Consider the following 18762-nt stretch of genomic DNA (forward strand, 5'->3'; position numbering starts at 1 on the left):
TTGACTGGGAACTGTCCAGGATTGTAAAATAATGTTTCTTTTCTTTTCTTGCACATGAGGTACTGTATAAAAAGCTGTTATACAACAGGGTAGTCAAAGTTTTCTACTTCTTGGATTTAAAAAAAAAAAAATCACCTCTAGAAAAGAAACAAAGGCATTTACTGCATATGAGTTAAAATACTCCTCAAAATAACATTCAAACAAGTACTCACAATTGAAAAGAAAATGTGTGTATTAAGAGAAACACATAACCCTGAACTCATACTGTTTTACTAACTTAACACACAGTTTAGTACATTACAAATGGGAGAATCATATTTGAATGTAATGCAGTGCATCAATTAATGTTGTTTTTTAGGTTTTATATCCAAATACACTTATAAATACATCACACGGCAGGAAGCTGGGTGAGTTAATCCAACTTTTGTCCTACACTGATCTCCCGAAAGATCTGGTTTTCTTTTCGGGACATAAAAAAAGATATGTATGGACAAGCACCGACAAGGAGGGAAAAAAATCAGATCTATCTGTAAACAACTTGTGATTCATTGAGAGTTAGGCCACAACATGTACACCTCCTCATCAACTATAATTGGCAGATTGGCAAATGGGTTAAGAGCGGCGTTATCCACAACGAAAGCCCCACTACCAATCAAAAGTGACAGTAGTGCTTTTTCCTCAATGGATCCCCTAAATACGGTTTACAATTTTATTGCTGTCTATCATGTCTTTACTTTTGTTGCAATAATTTACAGTCACAAATACAGTGTCAGTTAGCTTGTTGGAACACTTTGTCCTCTGAATATCTAAGGCAGATTGCCTTATAGCATTCTGCCTTTGGTACAATTGAGAGGAAGTCAATGTATCAGGTAACTTTCCCTAATAGGAGATCAGAAGGAATACTGTACCTCAAAGTTCTGGAATAAAAAAATATACTTCTATAGGTTTTTCTTTCTTTTTCAAAGAAGGACTTTAGCTACTTACATCAGTGTTATTTTACTGTTTCCTTCACTGTACAGATCAGAGCAATCAACTGCATCAAATTGTGTCAACATAACTGTTCAAGGACAAAATCTGGTGAGTTAAAGTGCAATGATTCAAAGGTCATCGACATGAAGTGGACAGCCATCAGTAGAGATAGATCATCTTGTTTTCACTGGAATATATCCTGAAACTGCACATGTCTGAATTATCAAAAGTAGGCTTATAATCAGGAAATAAAGGAATTCAAACTTAATTGTCTGTACATATATGGTTGTTTTTCGCCTGTTCATTCTCAATAAACTCTGAAGTCTCCTCTGCAATTTGCCCAGGAATTCGGAAATCAATGGGTATGGGCTGTGCCGGCTCTGGTGGTTGGGGCTGAGCCACAGGACAGCCAGCCTCACCTTTTGGACTGGAGGTGCTGTGAGAGTTTTGAGGGTCCAAGTTGCAACCAGTGCCCTGAAGAAACTGTAGGAAGTTTTCCTCTATGGATCCTTCACGACTGGGAAGTCTTTCCTCCATCTCGGCTCCTGCTCGACGAAATAGACAAGGAAGATGCTTGCCCAGCTCCTCCCTTATCTGCCTGTTGAGACAGCCATAAAAGAAAGGATTGGAGGTGAAGCAGAAGTAGCCGATCCATGTGACCACCTCCTCAAGAGAGGCCAGTGTGGCTGGAGGGCTGGCAGCCAGTGCTGAATACAGGTGGAAAGTAAAGTAGGGCAGCCAGCAGCAAAGGAATTGCCCACCCACTGCTGCCAGCACTGCTGCAGCCTTTCCTCCCCCAAAGGGTCGCTGAGGGGTCCCTCTTCCCGTCCCGGTCCCGGTCCCAGAGCTGGTTACCATCGTTGAACGGCTGCTGAGTGATTCCGACCTCTGGCGACGAGGTGTATCCATCCATGTGGGCAGAGGGCCATGGTGCATGGCCGCAACCCGAGCCACTTTGAACATATTGCAGTACACCACAAGAATGAGCATTAGAGGACAAAGGAAATAGACCAGTGTGAACAGGACCATGAAGGCCATGCGGTTTGACGCTCCCCCTGTCCAATGCAGAGAGCAGCGCCTATGACCCTGAGCAGCTGGAGGTGCGACTGCCCCACCGCTTATTCCCCCAACCCCACTTCCCTCCAGAAGAGGAGTTCTCCCACCTTGCAGGAACCAAGCGAGCAGTGGCAGAGCAGACATGGCCAGAGCTTTTACCCAAATCCCCACCAGTACTGACGCTACAAGACCAACAGTCATCTTTACCTCGTAGCGCATAGGGTGTATGATGTAGTAGTAACGCTCCACATTGATGACAGAGATGGAGAGGATGGCAGCACTAACCAGGCACACGCTGAGAAAGAGGTAACTCCGACACAGGGCTTCCCCAAAGAAGGCTCGACTTGAGAGCATGCCGAGGGGCATCAGCACCAGGGCCGCCAGCAGGTCCACCACACACAGGTGGAAGACAAAGGCAAACTTGTGGAGCTGTGGGGCCTTGGCAATCACCGCCATGACGGCCACGTTACCCAACACAGCCAGCAGATCCATGAGCAGCATGGCCAGTAGGGCTAGGGTCTGAGACAGAGCCCAGCCCTCAGGCAGAGAGGAGGCAGACATGTTGGACATGAGCTGTGGAGGTGGGTGGGAGGTGTTCCACATCGGCTCCATTGAAGGATGGGATGAGGCAGGCAGGCAAGATCAGTCACAGGCCCATCACCCATCCTTCAAAGCCAGGAAGTACGGCCAGAAAACAACGGCTTTAAATCAGGGCAAAAGCTGCATCAGGGGGTTCCGAATTTATAATTCTTGTCCATTTAGAAAGACTTCTTGTCTGCCAGTCACAGCCCAACCTAAAAACAAGAGAGAAGGACAGGTGAAGAGAAATTGTCAAAGTGTGTGCACCTAAGTTTGCATGTGACTCCTTATTTAGACTTCTTAGATATATCTAATCTTTCCACTAAGTGGCACGTGCAAGTTGCTTGTTTATTTTTTTCACCTGCTACCTATTAAGATTAATTCATTCGGATGAAGTTTCATCAAATCCTTCTTAGCTTCTCAAATCCCTGTTAAGGCAATTTTACTGATAGGGTAATCCGAAGCCAGCCTTTAAAGCAATTCAATCAATTTCAGTATGAACTATTCGAGGCAGGAGAAACATGGAAACTTTTTAGCCACATGCTACAACTGAAGGAGCAAAAATGAATGAAACAATCATAAATCATCAGGAAATAAGAGTTTAAGAATTCGGCCTCTTAAATTGTGTCGTGATTCCCAGAGCCTGTCGGATCATACTGATCCTCTAAAACTTCTTCACACTCATATTATTATTGCAGTGAAAAGAGTCAATGATTAATCTAGTCTTCTCCCTCCTTGGTGGGCCACAGGTGATAAACTCAACCACACATCCTGCTAATTACCCAAAACCAACCTGGTCCAAGAGTAGGTGGTAGCCCTTTTTGATTAACATTTATAACTATGTGCTACTTTTGTAAATCATATTTGTAAGATTGGTGAAAGGCCTTGTCAGTAGATTCACTGAATTGACAGTTACTCCTTATGGTCATACTCCACAGTAAGGAAGTCCTAACTTCATAGTATGATGCATTTTAAGAGTATTTATAGGCTGCAGAGGCTGTCTGCATATTAACTGTGCATGATGATTACACACAACAAACAGACATGGGTGGCTGCTGCTATATTTGTGTCAGATCAAGGAAATCCAGTTTCTTTCCGCTATGACTGCGCTCTGCCACTGATGAGAAATAAAAAGCTTTGGATGTTCCTTCTCCTGTCTGCAGTGATTATAGTGCAAATCAGGGTGAAAAAATGGCTCTAATCTCCCTCATCAGCTATGAGTGATCACTCAGTGTGCCACATCTCTAAATCACACATAGGGGTACTCCCAATTCAGTTGAACCCTCCTGACTGATTTAGCCATGTCTAACTCGTTTATATATTAATCATTAATGCATTACACCCGCTGTCAAAAAGAAAGCCCCACTATTCTGTAGATCACATTACAGTTGCATTACAATTATCGTTGCACTCAGCAGTATATATTAAGCAGATTAGAGGATGAGACAAGCGAGGAAAATGTGGAGGGAATCAGTAAGCGTGTGGGGAGGAGCAGAGAGGGAGCAATATGTACCTGAAACTGAGTATTTCCTGATGCAGCTGCCTGCTGTTTTGGTCTCCAAGGATAAAACCTGGTGTAGCTCCCGCTGCTGAGGCACACAGTGGACATCATTCACTGTACCTCATGAATGCTGTTGAGGTACTTCCCTGTCTGTTTCTCTTCCCATGCCTCGGTCTTCCTCGTGCATCTTCCTCCCTCGGTGAGTTCAGCTGTGGCGGTGGTGAATTTTTCTGAAATGATGCTGATGTAAAATGCTTGCAAAGATACAGCTCACTCTCTGCTTTCCCCCTCCACTCACACACAGTGACTGCAGAGATGGAGCAAGAGGCTGTAAGAAACAGGACTGGAGCTTCTGTATGCACAGGGTCCTAGTGCCCCCACTGTCATGCCAACATTTACTTTCTGATTTTTTTTTGTTTGCCCTTCATTTAGTGCTTAATGAGCAGTAAAAATATCTTAGTGAGCCCAACACTTCTAAAAAAAATCATCAAATGAGTTTAGTTATGGTAGGTTGTCCTGAGATTCAAAGTTGTTATCGTGCAGAGATTAATGCATCTATGCTCCAACTGGGAAGCCCAATGAAATCACATCATGTAGCTGAAAACACATACCCACTATTAGCATGAAACACTGTATTGTCTTTTTATTATGGTAGCATTGGCGAAATAAAACTTTACACGTCTGTTATACATCAGCAACAGTCATCTTTAACTTAATGCCTCACCCTATATTAGATAAATGCTTTTGATTTGCTTGACTTTAGTCAGGACAAAAGGAAATATTTCTTAATGTACCAAACACATCTTCCAGAGCAGTTTTGAAATATGAATCCCTGTCTTTTCAAACAAGATCACAATTTCTTATTTCCAAATAATGTAAATTATGACAGATCAAAACAAAGGTCTAACTAGCCAGCCAAAGCTCAGTTAATGCTAAAATTGTAATCTGGAAGCATGGCCCAGTATACTTTATGCTTCATCGATGATTGAAATGCTACGATGTAAACAATTCACATGTTACAAACCAAATGTTGCTAAACTGAAAACTGTTAGCATACAGGGAAAGTAATGTAAACATGCTCACATATACTGTAACAATTAGCAGGTTAGCATGCTAAAGGCAGTTACGTTTATTGTCTCCATTTAGTTTGTGGTGTGGAATTAGAAGAAGTACAGTCTGCAAATCTGCAGGAATAACTGTGCTTGTGTAACAGATAGCCTACTTTCTAGTAAATGCTTAGGTGCTTAAGATATTGCCTCAAAGTGGCCTTGTGTGTACTCATAAACATGAATGGGTTCAATGCATGAGACCTCAACCTCAAATCCAATCCATCATCCCTTGCTGTTTTCACCAGTTGATTCATTTTTGTTAATCAGCAAACATTCAGGTTGTAATTTAATGGTTTAAAGTGCCCTCCAGTGTGAGATTTACTGAGGCGCTGAGCCATTGATTAGGCCAGGCCACAGCCTCCACCATCCCAGCTCCTCAATGGGGCTCCTGTTGCCACGGTGATCTTTTTCATATACACTTCATCTCATTGCACTGTCTGCAGAGGACAATGAAATCTGGGCCATAATAGCTAAGGCTACTGTGCTGAAGGAGCAAGCATGAAGCTGCTAGATGCTAGGTGTTTTTCATTTGCACTTCTAAGGTTTCCTGTGATCATACTCATAACAATTGCATTTCATGGGTCACATCTTTCACCTCGTGGACTATTAAAACGCTTGTTTTAATTAGCGGCACCTCATGTACGCAGATTGATTCATCCATTTCACTAAAAGCCTTATTAGAATATTGCCACATGTCATTGCCAAGACTGAGAGAAACATTTGAGAGCACCTTTTGCATCAAGAACAATAACAATTTAAAGGTTAAAGGCACTTTTTATTCTCATAATAAACTACTGAGCAAGAGCGTTATTCAAGCATTATTTTACAGATTTTAATTCAACTTCATTTATGCTACAGAGGAGTAGGTAGAGTTGTATTGATTATTTGATTTATATTGACAAAATATGAATCTGAATCTACAGTACTTTAGAAAATATTGTGATTATGTGACTCATCTTTCAAACTGAAATGCAAAAAATAATTTGGTTCTATTTTCTCAAATACTGATATGTTCTGCTCTTCATGTAATGTGATGGTAACACGAACATCTTTGACATCATTGACTGTCAAATCACAAATATAGATTCATGAATTATGAAAATAACATAATTGAAAAAGGTCTTCAGCTCTTTAACAACTTACCATGTTTCTTTAAAACCAGTTTTAATGGTTAAATCTGGTTAAGATTGATTTGGAAATCCACTTGTTGTTGCTATCCAGGATGAGGTTATCTGCCTCATCCATGGTTTTCAAAGAATAACTGGATTGGATAAACCAGATCCCGATACAGATTTAAAATAATTACCAACTCTGGATGACCAGTGCTCTAAATGGTATTACTTACTTTGTCCCCAAGGGGAGCCACAATATACAAAAAACAAAAGATCCTCTCGGTTGTTAGGTGAACATATTTATGGCAAATAAATCCTTCACCATTTAAAAGCCGTTATGTCAACTTTATCAACAATGTCACAATAGTGATTCAGCATTCTTGTGCAAAGTAAAATTATCTAAATTTTTCTAAAAATGTTGCATCGTTTGACCAATATTTATGTTTTATTACAACATGTTCATGTTCTCCAGCCCTCTGCTTTAATCAGAATTATCCTTGTTTTTTTTACCAATCCTTCTGAAATCTTTTCAACCACACAAACTGGAATTTTTATAGAAAAAACACATTATATGATACCTGATCTTATGCCATCTTGTAATCTCTTCTTCCATTTCAATGACCTGATTTGAGGATTTGATCCAATCCAATAGTTTTCATGTAATCAGAAAAAAAAATATTCCCTTATTTTCTAATTCTCACAATTGTATGTCAATGTTAAGGATCTTTCAGCTTTTAAATATTTCTGGACCTTATTGATTACATGGTAAAAAATATTTTTTGTCTTCTGTCAATATTTCAAACCTGAACATGCCTGCACTGAAAACACTGCAGCTGGGTGGAGAGATTTAATGGCTAGTGATTACTACAGTTGTCATGGTGAGGATGTATCAAGATGTCTGCTAACATAAAGCAGAGAATAGAAATGTACACATGCCTTTGTGACATATAATGCCTCTGAAACAATTGAAAAAAACTGCTACTGTTTGACTGTGGTGTAGGTTTCGTGCATTAAGTGTGTGTATATGTCTGTTACTGCTTTCAGTATTTAGTCATGTACACCTGAGTGTGTATGTGTATGTAAAAGAGTGTGTATATCAGGTGTTGACACATGACAAAAATAGAAGTCTTGCTCGGCCGGCAGCACCAATCGCTGCCAACACAAATACAATGGTTTCCATGGCAACCTTGGAAATAGACTCCACATTCGCACTCAGAAATAGCAAAAGGACGCTGCACTAACCCCAGAGAGCCCCCACTGCCAATAATAACTACGTACAGACATGGCCGCACAGAAATCAGCCACACTCAGAAATAAAATCATGCCATTACATTTGACCAAAAACATAATAAATGCAACCATCGCACACGATCAACACACATTTAAAATGCATGTTCAGCATCAAGGCATTTACCCTTTCTTTGTTTAATAAAATAAAAACATGATTCAAGCAGAGCTTCATAACAAATGTCTAACATAGCAGCAACATATTGTCAGACACCTTGTTAATGTGTTGGACCTTTTGAATGTGTTAGACCATGTAAATGTGTTGCAGATGAAGAGTAAAGTGATGAATGTTGCCGTGGAGACACTTGGGGAGGAAGGTTCATATCGCAGCAGACAGTCAAAGGAGAGTATTGAGAACAGCTATACTCTGTGGTTGTGTGTATCCAAGGCACAGCAGTCCCTTTTTTTTTTAGGATATCCTTCTTATGCTCCGCCACACGATTCACTGTCCTTCCTGGGATTCATGGAGTGTTTGGCATCAGGAATTGAACACAATATTGCATAATATTCTTTCAGATTGTATCAGAATAATGATTCTCCCATAACAGGGATTAGGTTGTTTTTATCACTTTGAAATAACAGTGAAAGCTTTCTCTTGAAACATTTTACATTTCATTACTTAAAGGCAGTAGCTGCTGTGATACAAATACATGATGTGTATGTGCTTTTGGTATGATTGTGATCATGTGGTTTCCTTAAATAAGAAAAATGCAAACAGCCTCTTGGAGTTTGTCACCAACACACGAAGTTTAACAAATCATTTGAAGATCCGGCACATGGTTTATCACTTTGTTTTTTCTGTCTATCAGACTTTATAAGCAGCTTTTTTTAACCAGAATTTATTGTTGTTCTTTCAGTTAGAGATGACAGTCTGATGCATTAGACTTTCACAAAGTGCTGCTAAACTTTTGAAATAAAGCCTGACATCATGTTTTTTGTCCCAACAAATAACACGGTTCACCTTTCTTGCCGTGCAGTCCTAAGCAGTGGAAATAAACACAGAGAGAATAATAAATATAGCCTCTCTTTTTTTTCAAAGAGGTGATTTGAGACATTTCTCTTCTTTACCTCTCAATCTTTGGTGGCATGAGGCCTTTTCAAGAGGAGTGTTTCCTGAGTTCTCTGGATAACTCTGCTGAGTGAAGACCTGAACAGATAAACTCTTAAGTCCATGTTTCAAACCAGCATTTTTTGCTTTTTTTCTGAAAGGTTTTCTGTGCTTCTTAGAGGCCCTTGAATGTGTTGCTTATGCCAGATGGTGGCAGTGTGTCCACTTGTGCATGTCGTCCAGTAACGGAGACAGTCATCTTTCTTAGAGAGGTTTTAGGTCTGCAGTCAAGGAATTGGCAAAGATTTTAAGTTTAGCAGCTCTGTTAATGTGCATGTGCCACACATCATGAGGAACATGCAAACCAACTTAAACTCTGATAATCTGTGAGATGGAGAGGTGCAAGTATCCCCTCTGAAGTATAATACATCTTTGTGATAAAAGATTCCCCTGCCCTGCCATGTGAACAAACTGTGTATGTAAAGTCTCTCTTTGGCTTCAAGTTAATATTCCTGTGTGATAAATCGAATGAACATATCTATTATTATGTTCCCATTATTATTATTATTATATGGTAATTGAAACTTCTAAAACAAAGAGTCTGATCTTAAAATACATATGAGTAAAAAATGGTGTTATAGTTTTATCATACATGAATTGTATTTGGCTAATACTGAGGTAAAGTTTGAGCGTCATTGAAGGAAAAAGTCACTTCTTAAAACTCACTTTTATAGACTTGCTTTTATGTGATTTCTCCTTTAAAGATATATCCCTTCCTTTTATTAATGTTATTGCTTTTAACCTTTTTATCTTTCTCTTCTTTAAATGTTTTAGCCTTTAAATGTATCCCCTTCATGTATTCATTTTACTGCTCTTAGTCTTTTTAAATTCCTACTCCTTTTATGGTTTAACTCTTCAGCTCTCTGTTGCTTTATTCATTTAACCAATGTCCTGTTTATCCCTTCTTTTTTATCTTCATTCTGTGTTTACAGCCTGTGATGTGACGTCGTCCCACTTTCCCTCAATTTTAATTTTGTTCTCTCCTGGTTGATTTTAAACTAATTTTCCTTCACTGTACTGAACTGCCTCTCCATACCTGCCTGTTGGATCTGTCTTATTCCTGTTATTTGCATTTTTACAATTTTGCCCTCTCTGTTGATCTCTGTTCTGTTGTCGTGTTGCTGTATTTGCTTTGTCTGTCACAGCACTTTGTAAACATTTGTTTTTAAAGGTGCTATATCAATAAAGCTATTATTATGTTGTGTGCATGCAATGTAACACTAAAGTCATAGTTTTTACAAAACAAAGCCTCCATGTCCCGGCTGAGAGCAGCGAGCAGCTCTTCTTCTTAACAGCTGATGGATATCATCCTAACCTGCTGCCACTGTACCTCATCAATTATTCACAAGAGGACAGTAAATCTCCCGTCAGAGGGAAGTCTATCCATCAGGCTGCTGCCTAACACAACACAAACACCATGTGATACCTTCAAATGGAACACAGATCAGGTTGAATCGGCTTCGTCAACAGACTGTTGTGACCCTTAGAGGGGAGTTTGAGACAGTATAGAAGATGCATATAGAATGTACACTCATAAGAAAGATGTGACTAAATGGATTCAGCAGAGGTTGCATCATTCTGTTGAAGATCTGAATTGTTACATAACAGGTCACAGGTATAAACTGTGGAGTTTAGAAAAGGCTCAGAAGAAGCACGAGCACATCGTATTGTTACCAAACGTTGCATGAGCTGAAGTAAACTATTACTTAGTTACAGTGAACTGTTTTTAGCCTCGTAATAATCTGATGAGATTGTGAGTATTTACTGCAGCTGGTTTTGGTATTTGGGGTTTGACTTACAATAACTACAAGGCCCGTGTTTGTCGTAAGAAGGAACATCTCAGCCAGTGCAACAGTGTGATCTGTTTGTGTGATTTGTTGACAACAGTGAAGCTCTACAGGCCATGAGATGTATCAGAATTTATCTATAAGATCTATGTCAGTAAGATCAATTATCTACTTTCATTTCAATCTTTTGATGGGATTTGTAGGCTAGTGTTTGTAGGTCGAGCCTGGGCGCACTGCATTCATTTTAACTTGTAACAAAAGCTATCAGGCCACATGTCCTGCATTATGGCTGCAAGGCTTCATTTGATGAGCAGAAATAGCATTACATGCTTGTTTTCGTGTGTGTGTTTGTGTGTGTGTTTGTGTGTGTGTGTGTGTGTGTGTGTGTGTGTGTGTGTGTGTGTGTGTGTGTGTGTGTGTGTGTGTGAGTTTCTTGCACATGTATCTCTGTGTCCTCACACTAAAAACCCCCGCTAATGATAGATAATTACTGCTGCTCCATGAGATCCATGTCACATTATTACACAGCGGGGCGAGCAGATGCATTGTGCCTCAGTCACTGTTACTCAGCTCCATATCAAGTAATCATGATGAATACTGTCATCATGAACTGAAAACCAATTCTCTCCACATTTAGCCATTTTTAACTTTCTCAATAAATCATTCAAGTCTAACCAGTTTTTTTAGTTCAAACAATCCCTCTGTTGTTCTAAAATATGAAACATGGATGATGATCACAGCTCATCAGATTCAGATATAGCATTATTTACAAAGACACAAAAGTTAAAGTCTTTTCCATTTTGGTAAATGTCAAACATTAACTGTTCACACCACATTCACACACCGACAGCAGAGTTTTCTACTTAAAGAGCCCAACCATACAACATTATTACTCCATTCACACACATTCACACGCCGCTGGCTTAGCAGCAGGCATCCTTGACTTGCCAAAGGACACTATGACATGTGACTGGGCTGGGGGTCGCACACCCCTCCTTCCGGTTGACGACAAACTCTACCACACTGAGTTTATTTGAGTATGTCACAGAGTACTGTCTCTCAAACACCCCTACAAATATTATCTATTTTATTTAAATGTAGCCAACATTTACATGTTAACATTTTGCATTTTAGCAGTTCTTCTATTCAAGTGTTGCTATAAAAACGTATAGAACTTCCGCGTAAGGTATTTCAATCTGACACTACTTTCCACTTCTAAGTCACCAAAATACACAGAGAAAGCATCTAACTTCAATCTTAACAACGTGTCACATAACAAAACATACGAGTAGTTTAACAAACTAAAACTTAAGTTAAAATTCAACTAACAACAGTTGACTAGCAACCGGTGACCGCACCATCAACAGGATGCAATTAATTATTTATAAAATATATATAATAATATAATCTGAATGAGGTCATGTTAAATGTCTTGATGTCATCGAAACATCACTAACAGGATCCACTCTGCATGATGAGAGCTTGAAGTAGGCTACATTGTGTAACTAAAACATCTGTATGTTTAAATAGAAAATACATTGAATGGAGCATTTTAGCTTCAAATGGAGAAGTTGTATAATGAGGTATTGTATACTGTTTTTGAAGGTACCAAATTGCTAGTTTCCTGATAGCAGCTCTTTATTCAAAACCTTGGTGTGACAGTATGAAGTAGACAGTATAAGCAGTCTTATCAGCGCATCAGGACTCCACATGGATTATTTCCTTCTTGATTGTTATATATATTTATTTAAACACTGTGGCATGCAACCAGTCTTATTGTAGAATCTCTATTTACATAATCTGTGTTTAAAAATTCAGAATATGTAGACACGTCAGCACATTTTGGAAGTGTTTTCCTATCCTTTGATATTTCAGGTATCATAGTTGTTCAGAAACTTTTGGCTGTATACATGTGAACAGTTCACGAGGAGAGTAGAACGCAATCCTCTGTAATCATGGAACCCTTTAGCTGTCTATTAATCTCTGTCAACACATATCTGCATGTAGTGCAGTTAAAAATCTGTTAACTCTTAAACTCCATTTTCACTTTACTTGTTGCTGGTCGGAAAGTAAACAAAGGCAACACAAGGAAAAGGAAATGCTGCTCTGAACTTCTGTATCTCTAATGCTAGCTACACCTGAAGCCCTGGAAAATTGGCTATGACTCCGAGATGATATGTCATAGTCAGAGGATAGCTAATGGGCTACAGGGTTGGGGTAATGCATCACTGTCCTGTTGGCGACACCTCACAGTGTGACATACTCCCCCCTTGAAGCCATGCCCTGATTACTGTCCACAGTTTGAAGCTTTTAATTCAACACTCACAGGTCAGGATCAGGTGTTGCATAACAATGGGTTGCACCCAGCTAACCCAAAATATTATCTTCTGTGGTTGTTCCTCATGCCTTTGACACTGTATCTCGTTTTTTTACAGTAAATTTTTATTTATTTGTCTATACGTAAAAAAAAGTTTTTTTTCATTCCTCATATTCATCATCTCACCCGCTAAATGTTTCCTTCACACACTGTGTTCTCTTATCTCCACTATCACCTCTTCCCCTTGTCTCCCATGGTAACCAGACCCTTGGCCCATGTCATCTTCCCGTGAGGGTTTCTCTGTGAGGTGACCTTGTGCTCAAAGATTCACAACATGTATTTAATGATCAGCTCTCCCTGAGACACATGCTTATCTGTCATCCTGTCGTCTGAATCATCGCCCCTTTGACCTTCTCCATCTTCACACTGTCGGACAGAAAGATAAGATTAATGCATTTTCTATAGCTGCATCAGGGTCCTTATTATATTATTAATGGTAAAAATACAAATGTTTTAGAAAAAGCGAGACTAAGGCGTAAAATCCACCGATATGTTGAGGGCCTTATTATGACCTTCGTTCTTTTGTATTACCTGTTTTGAGCCGCAGCGTCTATAAGTATCCTTGAATCAAAATACGGTTTTAAGGCGGCTCAAAGAAACATTTAAGAACTACCTATCAACTGACAATGTAAAATCATTGTCAAAAGACTTGCTCAAAGATATGGGACTTTTTTGTTACAATACATATTAGCATAAATGTATTTTTGACCTCTCTCATTGTGCTGTTCACAGCTGGGTGTTTTAAACAGCCACTGTACACTTCCTGTTCAACACTTAATGATTAGAAGAAGAACATGGCTGAGGACACAGATATTGTTTGTTAGCTAGTACAGTTTCTACTGCCCCCATGAGGCCAACCCAACCTTCATTTATATTTATTCTGCTTACAGTATAAATTGCATATTTGCAAAATAATGTGTTAAGAATAACACCATTAGATTGCAAAACTTTGACAATAGAGTGCCCCCCCAACACTTTTTTATAAAGAAGAAGGAACAAACAACTCTGACCTAAATGACCATACATAACCTAAACTGAATGCAGCAAATGACAGTTCTTCAGTTGAATGTTTTCAAAGTGTTTCATCAAGTCAATCAAAGGACAGGAGTCTAAACACACGCTGTGCATGCTGCTCTGAACTCTGCATATTGATTACTCACACACTGCTGCATGCACATCACGTCCTGCGCTTTAAGACTGCTGCAGCTGCAGTCCCCCCCCCCCCCCCCCCCCCCCCCCCCCGCACACACACACACACACACACACACAGTGTGACCTGTCCTTCACCACAGAATATGACGTACCAGAGGCCAGAGACCTTCTTCAGCATTAACCAAATCAGCACACCGATCATCACACTTTTGCAACCCCCCAGAGGTCAAGCAAAACATTTAGGAAAACTGCACCTTGATGAGAGACGATTAAATAATGTAGAAGAAACAATGAGATAAAGTAGCCTGCAGTGTTATAGCTCATTTCAAAGACATGTCATTCCCTAGATGTAAGAAATCAATATTCAACATGTTCACACAAAAAAGGCTGCAGGCACCAAATGAAATGTATTTATGGCTCACAGAACAATAGTAGTGTCAATGACCGGCAGAGGAAGAAGTGTGATATTCCACTAATAATGACAGCTTCACCCTGTTAGTGTTTAAATGATATAGTGTCTTATATACAATGACTTTTGTCATTGTACTTTGTACAACAAAATCAGTGCATCTCCTAAAAAATAGTACACACACATACATGTAATGAATAAAAAGAAAGATGCAAAAGTACTTCGAGAAAAGGTGCAGTCTTAACTGTTACATGACCTTCTTCAATGTAATGCACATTATGGATTTTCAAATTTCCCCCTAGGGATTAATAAAGTATCTGTATCAAATGTCATTCCATGTTACTGCTCATTGTTCAGTATGTTCTGTTTTCATGATCAAATAGAAGAGACATAGAGGCAATGAAGCAATGAGGGAGAGAGAGAGAGAGACTGAGAAAGAGAGATAGATGGAGAGAGAGAGAGAGAGAACGGGGAAATGGGACACACCCCCTGCTCTGCCGCTAGCGCCCCTTATATCGAGTTATGAGCTGTCACTCGGTTACCCTCCTCACCAGCACTGTACACACTGCAGAGAGGCTCTTCCGGTCACTCTGCATGTGCGTCCCGACCGCGTGTCTCTGTCCTGTGGCTGTGAAGAAGAAGGAGAAGACTGTCCTGCGTAACGGATTTTCTGCGGGACTGGACTTGTGAAGACTTCCTCCTTTTTTTCTCCCTCCTCGGGTCTTCAGAGAGCGACTGAAGGTAAAGAAGCAGCAGCAGCGAGCGGGACGCTGGTGTCTGCTGGGACAGATATCTGTGACTCAGTGAGGAGATAGTGTACTGATGGTGATGATTGAACGAAACGGACACTTCAAAATATGTCTCTAAATCAGTTTGATGTCGACATTAATATATTCATAAAGCTTTTTATTTTGACATTTCGTTGTTTTACTTTTTTTATCATATGTCTGTCTGCTGGGTGAATGAAAACAAGGGGCTCATCATGATGATGTCATAGATAGGATGACCTCACAGTTTTCATCTTGATCTTTATTTAAATGATTTATTGATCTCCTTGTACACTTGTCCTTACAGCTCCATGACTCTCCACTGTGAGGGCCAATACGCATCCAGGCTCCTGTAGTTTATGATCCTGTCATGATGGTGGGGTCACAGTGGCTTTCCCAGCATGCCTCTGGAGCAGCGTTCAGCAGAAGGAGCCTCATCGTAGTTCTACCTCTGACCTTGTTGGTGGCGTCAGTGCGAGTCGGCGGGCAGCTCATAGGAAGCCCTCTGGACTGCCACAAGACGTGCGTCTGTGCCAGCAACATCGTCAGCTGCTCCAAGATGAACCTGACACACGTTCCCCTCGCCCTCCCTCGATACACCGCCATCCTTGACCTCAGCTTCAACTCCATCACCAGACTTCACGCTGAGTGGACCCCCGTCAAACTCATGAGGCTGGACAGTCTGCTGCTCAGCCACAACGGTCTCGTTTTCCTCTCCTCTGAGGCATTTGTCCACGTGAGCAGGCTGCGTTCCCTGGACCTCTCCTCTAACGGTCTACGTCAGCTGGATGAGTACATATTCGAACCGCTGGAGTATCTGGAGGTGCTGCTGCTCTACAACAACCGCATCTCTCAGATCGACCGCACTGCCTTCTCTGGCCTCCTCAACCTGCAGAGGCTCTACCTGAGCCAGAACCAGATCTCACGCTTCCCCATGGAGCTGGTGAAGGAGCGTGGCCGACTGGAAACTCTCAGACTGTTGGACGTGTCCTCCAACCGGATCAAATCCCTCCCCCTCCAGGAGCTCCAGGCTCTGCCCGCCTGGATCAACAACGGCCTGTACTTCCACAACAACCCTCTGCCTTGCAGCTGTGAGCTGTATGACATGTTGGCAAGATGGCACCTGAAGGAGCTCAGCTCTGCCACCGACTACAGGAGCAGCCTCACCTGTCTGCTACCAGGAGCACAGAAAGAGAAACTGGCCGTTCTGGATCTGGACAAAGTCTATTTGAACTGCAGTGAGGTCAGAGTGATGGAGGAGAAAGCATATCTGGAACAGTTCCTGGTTCTGGACTGTGACACCAGAGAGAGGGACATGAAGAAGAGCTGGGAGCTACCTGGAAACATCCCAGTGAGCCCAGATCACAAGACGGTCATGGTGCGTTCAGACAGCAGCCTGCAGATTGGGCCCCTGAAGGTGGAGGACTCAGGGGTCTACACCTGTTTAGCCACCAGTGACACCTTCAATGAGACACTTTATGTAACTGTGCTGGTGTTTAATTCCACCTCAAGCGGTGGACTGGAGAACTTGAAAACTGCCTACACTACCCTCGTAGCATGTTTGGTGAGTGTGGTGATGGTTCTCATCTACCTCTACCTCACACCCTGCCGCTGCCCCTGTTGTCCAGATCAGGGTCTGGAGAAAACCGACCCCACAGACAGCCTCCATTCTTCTACTGTCAGCATCTCTCAGGCTCACGAGGAGATGGAGCAGCAGGAGAGAGTAAAAGGCGGAGGATTCTCCTACAGACAAGTGCCCTTCCTGCAACCCAAGGACCAGCTGGAGCAGAACGGCCGGTTAAACCCAATAGGTGAGGAAGACGAGGAGTGGCAGGGGGACAGCAGGGAGAGGAGGAGGTCAGATGCAGAGTCTGTCAGCTCTGTGTGCTCAGACACACCTATGGTGGTGTAAAAAAAAAACAAGAGGCACAGCCCAAAGAGCAAGTGATGGCTCGGTTCAAGTGAAAATTGATGCTTTGAATGTGTGCAATATTCAAAAGTTAGCATCTTCCAAACAAAGTTCAAACTGTTGACTTGTTGTAGCATGAAGTGTTTTCAAAAAAAGATATCAGCAGTGATAAAATCATTCAAATACAAATCAAACAATGTGATAATGCCTAGGCCTGAACTCACATTCTCCTGTGATTTTAAAATATTTAATGAATGAATCTAGATTAGTTGTCTCACAGGTTTGAATTTATTACTCTGCTAAAAGTTTAAGTTTAAGTCTAAAAGGAAATTAAGGTTATTTTTTGGAACGTGTCAATGCTACGTTCTGGCTTGCCCTGCAAGAAACTGCTATGCAAGAAGCTAGAAATATTAGAAATGTTAGGAGTGTTTTAAAAAAAAAAAGAAATAGCTACCCTAACAGTAATTACTCCACAAACAGCATGAAAACATTTCCTATAGGGCTTCACTCTGAGAACAGCTACAGAGCATTTTTTATAGCACAGGGGAACATTAGTTCTTAAGATGTTGGACGATGCTGCTCCTGCTTGAAAGATAAATTGATTTTTATGCAGAGCTTGCAAAGCTCATTTAATCATTGCTAGAACATGTTGAATATTTATGCTGTCTTTACAGTCCTGTTTGGTATGTTGGCCTTCACTGTAAGGATTTGAATGCAATTTCAGTGATTTACATTATTTTAGGATGAAGTGGGATTAAATGCTCATGATGAACATCATGTTTGCAGTAGTTTACCTTCTGTTGAAATGCTGCTTTGACACTATACAGGTCAATTTGAAGTCAGGATTCAGGATAATGAGATGATATCAATACATTTTACTTTGACTATAATTCTCTCAAATCAGATTCTGAGGAAGTCTCATTTCTATCAAATCTACTTGTTTCTCCATACCAAGATGATCATGTTTAAAGAATCATTTCAGATAAACCTGACTACATACAGTGTTGTGGCAGTTTTTCACATCACAATGACCACATTAACAATGCAAGCAATACTGAAAACTGATACCTGGTTGTTTGTACTACAACCATCGACTACCATGAGACAGATATCGTCTAAGCCTGTAAGTCTCATTATTCTTCATCCAGTTTCTCCAGTCATGGAGAATCGTTTTCCTCTAATTGTTGGATAAAACTTCTTACATCATGAATACAACACATCTGCTAAGTATTTCAAGCCTACTATTAACTTATGCCTGTTTATTTTAGTGGGGGCATCTGTTTTCAGTGTCATAAGGTAGACTTAATCCTTATAACTTAATAACTGATCATTACCTTAGGGTCTGCAGAGATAACAATGTTTCTTTTTCAGACCAAATTGTAATCTAATACAAAATTTGTCACTGAGTACAAATGATTAAAAAAAATAAAGCTGCTATATTTTTCAGATTACAATGATAAGTTTGGTGTGAGATACAGATTGTCATCTTGCCTGTTCACCCTGTTATAGCGGACAGGATGCATCACCCAGGGGAAACAACAGGGAGCAGGCATCGTCTATTTGAGTCCTTCTGGGCATTAGTGCCCAACCCAGCTAATCAGAAAATGCCAGCAGGCAGACTCGCAAACAGTCAGAAATAG

General features: G+C 40.7%; 2 protein-coding genes across 2 annotated transcripts; one reads left to right on the forward strand and one right to left on the reverse strand.

Moving 5' to 3' along the window:
- On the reverse strand, positions 1 to 3438 carry LOC132977399 (G-protein coupled receptor 61-like). The gene has a single exon (XM_061041931.1). The coding sequence runs from the start codon at positions 2635 to 2637 to the stop codon at positions 1234 to 1236; it is 1404 nt and encodes a 467-aa protein (XP_060897914.1). The 5' UTR covers positions 2638 to 3438; the 3' UTR covers positions 1 to 1233.
- Positions 3439 to 14951: 11513 nt separating this feature from the next.
- Positions 14952 to 18762, forward strand: LOC132977400 (amphoterin-induced protein 1-like). Its single transcript, XM_061041932.1, has 2 exons — positions 14952 to 15187; positions 15521 to 18762. The coding sequence occupies exon 2, from the start codon at positions 15584 to 15586 to the stop codon at positions 17123 to 17125; it is 1542 nt and encodes a 513-aa protein (XP_060897915.1). The 5' UTR covers positions 14952 to 15187; positions 15521 to 15583; the 3' UTR covers positions 17126 to 18762.

Source organism: Labrus mixtus, chromosome 7, assembly GCF_963584025.1.
Source record: "Labrus mixtus chromosome 7, fLabMix1.1, whole genome shotgun sequence".
NCBI classification, from domain to species: Eukaryota; Metazoa; Chordata; class Actinopteri; order Labriformes; family Labridae; genus Labrus; species Labrus mixtus.